This window comes from Lycium ferocissimum, chromosome 11 (assembly GCF_029784015.1).
Source record: "Lycium ferocissimum isolate CSIRO_LF1 chromosome 11, AGI_CSIRO_Lferr_CH_V1, whole genome shotgun sequence".
Classification (NCBI taxonomy): Eukaryota; Viridiplantae; Streptophyta; class Magnoliopsida; order Solanales; family Solanaceae; genus Lycium; species Lycium ferocissimum.
Window position 1 is genome coordinate 42,986,459 of NC_081352.1, and position 8,001 is coordinate 42,994,459.

General features: G+C 35.3%; 1 protein-coding gene across 1 annotated transcript; it reads left to right on the forward strand.

Moving 5' to 3' along the window:
- The first annotated feature begins 4,433 nt into the window (after window positions 1–4,433).
- LOC132038372 (uncharacterized) lies at window positions 4,434–6,774 on the forward strand. The gene is made up of 2 exons (XM_059429047.1): window positions 4,434–4,576; window positions 6,349–6,774. Exon 2 carries the CDS (start codon window positions 6,355–6,357, stop codon window positions 6,772–6,774), a length of 420 nt encoding a protein of 139 aa, XP_059285030.1. The 5' UTR covers window positions 4,434–4,576; window positions 6,349–6,354.
- The last annotated feature ends 1,227 nt before the right edge of the window (window positions 6,775–8,001 follow it).

Consider the following 8,001-nt stretch of genomic DNA (forward strand, 5'->3'; position numbering starts at 1 on the left):
TATAAGGATATCAGTTATAATCAACTCCACAATCGATGTGGAACTTCTAACAATATCAACATAAAAGTCAATTATAAACACACACTACAATTTAAATTGAATCTGAGATTTTTGACCTGAACTGGTAGATACTGGAATACCAGCGCCACTACAAGAAAATGTCAAAATTGTGACGGAATGTTTGACACGGAGCAATTCCGTCACAAATTGTGACAGAATTTTGACGGGTTTGTGACAGATCAACCTTTCTTAAATAAAAATTTTTACAAATCTTTTTTTTCTCATAAAAATTCTGAGAGTAACGGATTTGTGACAGATTTTAAATATATTTTTTGTAACGGACCTATTTCCATCACAAAATTAAGGCTGATGAGAAAAAATGACAACTATTTGTCACAAATCCGTTACAAAAATTGTGACAGATTGAACATTCCGTCACAAATATAATAAAAAGATAATTAATACTAATAAATATATTAACCTGTGACAGATTTATTTCCGTCACAATAACAAAATTAGACAACTTATTAGTTTTGCCTCCAAATATTTCTAACACTTTTAATTTTCCCACCCCAAGGCCCAAACCCCTTTATTCCAGAATCTTCTCTCACAAAACTCTCACTTCCACAAAAATCTACATCTTTCTCTTTCAACATAACAATGGAGATTTCAAATTAATGATGGCAATTTGAACATAACAATGGCGGTTTCAAATTAATGATGGCGATTATTCAGTTACCATTCAACATAACAATGGCGAGTTCAACAATGAATAAGTTTTCTAAATCTGAGATTTGAAATCAGTGAGTGCTCCGATTTGGTTCATTTTAGGGTTCTGCCATTTTTGCTCCTCTTTTAATGCTTGTTATTAGGTCTTTGTTTTGCTTGATGCTACAATTTCAAAATCTGAGATTTGAAATCAGTGAGTGCTCTTTAATTACGTATATTGATCTTCTTTAAGCACAAAATATGAGTTCTGATGGTCATATTTTGGTCAAACGTGTGTAAATTGGTTCGTATTGACCTAAATCCTAGCTCCTTGTTGGTTCTGATGTTGTTTTCTGCTAAATTTAGGCTAAAAAACCGATGCATGTTGTTCATTTTAGTTTTTTGGTTCATTTTAGGCAAATTTTGGCTAAAAATTGGTAAATAATAGGCTAAAAATTGTTTATCTTAATCGAATTGAAGAGTGTTAATATATATGAAATTGAGTTGTTTATGCGATTTGCTGATTTTGTTTTAATTTTAGTTTGATATACTTAAAATGAAGCTAGGTTGCATCGACAAATGAAATCTCAAATTGAGTTGTATCGCATTTAGTATTCATATGCTTTGTAGATGTTGTTGTGTTTATTCTCTATAATTTGCACAAATTGTTTATCTTAAGGAATTTTTGTAGCTGCGAATTATTTATTAGTATCAGGATGACAATTGATTTTTAATATATATGAGATTGAGGTGTTACGCGATTTGTTGATTTTTTTTTGTCAATTTTAATTTTATATACTCTGTATCTCATTTAATATTCACATGTTTAGTTGATTAGTTGTGTTTATTCTCTATAATTTACAGGAATTGTTTATCTTAATTGGAATGACGATTGATCTTAATATAGATGAGAGATCGTAAATTTTTAGCCAAATTTAACACTGCTGAATTTAGGCTAAGAAACGTGCCATTTTTGTTCCTCTTATAATGCTTATTTCTTTTATGCATTTGAAATCAGAATCTTGGCGGATATCAGCCTTTTCTAAACCAATTTCAAAGTTTGAGGTTCTCCACTCTCGTGCGAATATCAGGTAATGCTCATGTGTGATTTTGTTTGTTGTATGTGTGTTGCTTTTGTTCATTTCTTGTAGAAGTGTGTAATTTTGGTGATGAATCTATTTGAAATAGATCGAGTTGATCACATTTTTTGTGATTGATTCAAATTGCGGATTTGCTCTATATATGAAATTAGATATTAGGATATGAAGATCCTTGATGATTCTGGACTTAGTTGTACTCTGATTTTTGTTCTTATTTAGTTGATTTATTCATTTCTGTGTTTTCGTCACTGAAGGATCGGTTTTCGTTAGCATTGTGCCTAAAACCGATGAAATTAGAACATTCTAAAGCTGCAAAATCATTTTTTTTTTATTGAGTTGATTTGTTCATTTCTTATTTATTCGTTACTGAAGGATCAGGCCAGTGTTAGCATCGTGCCTAAGCTGATGAATTTAGAACATTTTAAAACTGCAAAATCTTTTTCTTATAATGTTGTGTAGTTGGATAATATAGACTTAATAGGTCTAGGATATGAAGATCCTTGAACGATTAACTTAGACGTAATTCAGTTTTTTCTTTGTTATAATGTTGGGTAATGACCGAGGATTGGATGTGTAGTTGGATAATGATATCTAAGATATGAAGATCCTTAACGATTCTGGACTTAGTTGTACTTTGATGAACAATTTTATCAGAACTTACGAAAAATTATTATGAATTTAATACAGGATTGATTTATTCATTTCTATTTTCTTTTAATTACTTCTTCAAACTTGTTCGACTGTGTTATTTGTTGCTTCAACTCTTCTGCCTGCTTCATTGTTACTCTTGTGAGCTCACCCAGGTATGAAATCCATCTTTCTCCTATGAAAAACTTCTTTGTTATTGTCGATTGAAGGATTCTTTTATGTGCTCTAGGAATAGTATTGATGTATTTTTCTCTGTGTGTTCTTCAAATATGAAATTTTCCAGAAGGATCTTGCAGAAGGGCCTTTGCATAAAGTTCAACCTTTTAATGGATATGTCGTAAATGGTTACAGGTTTCACACTGAAGAACACGGTTCAAGTAAAGCTACAATGAATAGTGGTTTATGCATCAAAGGCTCTAGCCACAGTGCAAACGATATCATTTACTATGGTCGGTTGATAGAGATTTTGCAGTTAGAATATCATGCATTACCATTTAAGCGAACCGTGTTATTTAAATGTTCTTGGTTCGATCCAACACCAAAACATGGTACAAGAGTACACCCACAAGATAACCTTGTCAAGCAATGGAAGAAGGACCTTTAACAAATATGAACCATTTATTATGGCTGTGCAAGCTACTCAAGTGTATCTTGAAACCTATCCTACTCTGAAGAGGACAGTGAATGAATGGTTAGTTGTTTGCAAGATAAAGGCACGCTCTGTTGTAGAAGTTCCAAACACAGCAGAACAATCTCATACACCGAACGATCCAACCAAGAGGATGATAGTCAAGTGCATGAAATTGATATTAATGTAGACGAGACACCTCATACGCTAAATAGTCCAAATGGTGTGCTCATTGACATGGAGGAGGAGGAGGAGGAGGAGGAAGAGGAGGAGGAGGATGACGACGATGAGGAAGATGAGGATGATGATGAGGATGATGAGGAAGGGGAAGAAGAAAGTGAATAAATTAATGTCACGTGAAGTTTTAATAGTTTGTGTTTTTTGATGAATCTAGTTTTGAATCTACTGTTTCATGAGTTTGGTCAGTAAGTTAAGCTATTATTACTGTAGAAATGGACTAATATAATTTGAGATCTCGTTGCTTTATTTTTCAGGAACTAATTTGTTGCAATTGTTAAGCTTTATCATGTTTCGAATTATTTAATGACCTATTTTGTTTTTACTCAAAGTTGTGCAAGACATAGGTAATCGGCATTTAAGAATATGAGTGATTTGCCACCATCGCTTCCTTGTACTTCTAGTACTTCGTATGTCTCTATCGGGTCTACTACCGCTCATCGAGATCTAGTTTCCGTTGGTCATATCACAAGGGGGAAAGGTAAGAAAATATATTTCGTATAAATGGTTTAACTTCTTAAAATATAAATATCATGAAACGTGTTATTTATTTATTTTCTATTTTGTTTTAGGTTCGTTCCTAATGGTCATTCTAACTCGAAGACCATCACGTAAACATTCAAGGAACGACAAGATGCTACTGGTTACTCATGGAAGGATGTCAGTCCATCCACTCGTAAATTCTATTGGCATGAATTTATGGTAAGTCTTGCTTTATTTTTAAAAACTTATAACTAATTTTTTGGTATGTCCATATGTGTTTATGTAACTAATCAATTTTTTTTCCAGAAATTATATCAGTTGAACCCTTCCGAGAATGTCATAATGGAACACACCTGGGGTAAAGTGGCATCCATCTTATACTCTAAGAAACCGTACCTTTGGCGAAAAGGTCCTGTGCCTACTTTTGTTCCACAAGATGTATGGGATAGCCGGAAGATATATCGGGCATCGGAGAAGTTGGCCGGACAAATCTCGTATCGCCACTCGGGACCGACAGTTGAAGCCGCGGTCCAGCACCGGTCCAAGTAAGCATACCGGTGGTTCTAGGTCAACAAAGTGAGCATACTATAAAATTGGTATCGAATTTAACATGTTAATAGAGTAATTCTCTAACCTTATTTCTACTTCAAAATTAAACTTTATTTTTCAGTCACTAGAACTACGTCGTCCAGCAAATTCATGGGATGTATTTCAAAAGCTGCACAAAAGAAAGGATGGCAGCTTTGTTGACACCAAGTCTAAGAGCATTAATGTAAGTTTCTTTGTAATACTTTATTTTCAGAGTTGTTTGTTGTAGAGATTACTAAATCGTATCTATTGCATTTGCATTTGCTTATACTTCAACCTACTATAATATATGACTTCTCTTGCTAGTTATTGTTTGCTGGAGAATCAGTTTGTTATTTCGAGTTTATCCTGTGATAGAAGATACAATTACTGTTGCTTTAAGAACACAATAGTATTACTTCGAGCAAATCTATTTATGTTATTGTTTTGAAAGTCTTAGAGTTAATGCAAGAATATCCATCGTGCTCTCTCGAACCCTTTCTTTAGCTAGGGAAATGTTATATGGTATGGTATGAAATTCTACATTAGATGGAAAAATCTTAAGAAATTTTAAGTTTAATGAAATGTTTGTATGTTATGGCAATAGTCTAGTAGCTAGAAAAATCTCGATAGATCTCTTCCAAGTGGGTCGAGGTATAAGAAAATGCAATTATTATCTTTTCCAAGCATCTTTAATCCATCCGCATCTATTGGCGCATCTACTAAATAGAGCAAGTACGTTAAGGGTGGGGGTGTGCCTTTCACCGATGGCAATGCCTTTTTATACCTACCGTGTTGAGTTTATGTTAAGACTCTTTCTAGAAGATTATCCTTTGGTTTACACACCCGGATTATGTTCGGTTTTAGGGCCGGTGTCATCATATAAAGTACTTTGTATGTCCTAGACTATTTTAGGCTAGTTTAAGCCTTAGCGTGGATTTAAGATGTTAGGATTTCATGAAATGACTTTCCTATAATTCATCTCCTTTAATGTTGATTGAGTTGGTATCTACCGAAAAGTCAAAACTCGTAACCGGAAGTCTTTGTATTGTGAGATGTCCACCTCCAATATAGTGTATGCATTTAGGTCTCTCCTTTAAGTCGCTTTGATTCATGGTGAAAGATAAGATCCATTTTTAAATTAACTTTAATTTGTAAAGTCGTTTGAAGTCCGAGCCTTTACCTATATAAAGAGATATTTCGCTTTCTTTATAATGAGCTCATTTAGTTATATCATATAAAAATGTTCTTTCTATACTTCATGATCCATTAGAACAGCTTTTTTAGTTCCTTGTAATCTCTTACGACGGGTTACATTTATCTACTGATCGCTTTTAAGTCATTAGCTATGCTCTAGAGTTCCCTCTTAGTGAGGTGTATATCGAAAAAAATGCAAGCTCATACAAGTCTTGATCTTCTTCTACGGTATTTGTTGGTTGTGTTGTTTCATTTCATTACGCAAGGTCCGCATTTGGTGCAATCGCATGTTACCGTTTGATTAAAGTAGTATTTAGAAGTTGATCATTAGCAGATTATTATGCATTGTCTTAGATGTTCAACTATGGGGTTTGTTTGAAAAGAAATGGAATTGAGTTTTTAAATTTTTATCTAGGTTTAGATCCCATGTATTTCAATTTCTTGTTGTGGTAGTTCAAAACTCACTTGGGTTAGGAAATTACGAGGTAATGTTTAATGAAAAACATTAACCGACTGAACTTGTTTGGGACTGAGGCTTTATTTGTTTTTGGTTGTGTTGATTGATAATGAGAATTGCAATGCGTTTAATTTGTAAATAGTAATTACCTATTGAAGGCTTTTGTTTTCCGGCATTGTGGAGGTTGTATCTTTCATAAATTGAGCAGGAATATAATCTTTAGTTGCTGATTAAGGATTTATCTTTACGAGCTGAGCCGTATTAACTGTATATATTTGTGGAAAGCTTGGGTCTCTAGTGACTGATTATTTGGGGATTTTCAGGATAAAATGGAGGCTGTGGTGGCTGCTGCTATTTCGAGCTCATCAGATGGGTCGCAAGAAGTGCTAGAACTCGATGTAAATCGCCTGTACTTGGATGTCGTGGGTGGAGAGAAAAAACGACGTGTGTATGGATTGGAATCTCAAGGTTTGACTATGTACGAAGACCAAAATTCTACCACTTCACGCAATTTATCTGCGGTGACTGATCGTATTGCTCAAGAGCGCATCAAACTGCTTGAGGAAGAGATGTTGCGTATGAGAGAAAATCAAGAGAGGATTCTTCAAGAGCGTGTAGAGGCGGAGGCGCAACAACGCGTAGCGCGGGAGGTCTTGCTTTTGAGGCAACAAAGTGATGATCGGTTTAAGTCTATGGAGGAGCGATGGACCCGTATGATGAGCGAGATGGCGTTATCTTCTCGCTCATGATGCGTGATCCTGCTCTTCAAATGCTGAAGTGTTTAACATTTTCATACTTTAATTACTTGGATTCTTTAAGTGTTGTTTTTAATGTTGTTAGACTTACCAAATGCTTAAGTGTTTTAACATTTTCAGACTTTAGTTACTTGGATTCTCTAAGTGTTGTTTTTAGTGTTGTTAGACTTTCGCAATTGGATGCTTCGTAAGTTTTTAAATATTTGTAGACTTTTGCTTATTGAAGTTGGGTTTTAGCATATTTTACCTTCATGCTTTTGTATTATTAATTTAATATTATGTTTTGGTGATTAAATTTTATGCTTTTAGCGAATTTACTATATATATTGAACAATATTATAAAACTCACAAATATTGCGTAGTTATTATTAATTAAATCTAAAAGTTTAAATTAAATTTGTGACGGATTTAGTGTCACGACCCAACCCCGTAGGCCGTGACTAGTGCCCGAGCTGGGCACCCAAACACATTCATCAAATCCGAATCACAAACAGATAGCTTATACACATACCAATGTCAGACGCTGTCTCAAATGCAAACATATATATATATATCAGAAGCCGGAAAGGCTATCAAATGGCGCATCGGCCCCAAAACATATACAAATGCAAGCGACACAGCCGCTACCCACAATAGGATCGCCCCGGAACATACAACATACAAACACACACCGTACAGGATAGGCCTAACCCACATATACGTCTACAGACCTCTAAACAGACCAACAGAATCATATGACGGGACAGGGCCCCGCCGTACCCCTGAACAAACTCATACATATACAACGGACGAGTATATACCAAAATGTGGGGCTCCGAATAAAGAGAGCACTCCAAACCAGAATGGGTGTCCTAGGGCGGCGGATCACCGAACCGTGCGTCCGTACCGCGGGCATGAAACGCAGCCCGAAGAAAGGGGGTCGTGCGGAATATGTGCCGAGCATGTAAAGCATGAAATACAGTAGGCAGAGTCGTACTTTATATAAGGAGTAGAAAACATGAATACAGTACCCAGAAACCACAAAACTTACCTCCGAAACATAAATCATACATGTCCATGTCATATCCCGCCGTACAATCATTCCGCGCACGCGTATACATATAACGTGTCCCGGCCCTCTAACGAGAGACTCGGTAAGTAAGATCATATCATCATCCCATATATACATACATATATGCGTGTCCCGGCCTCTAACGGAGGACTCGGTATGCGACGTGTCCC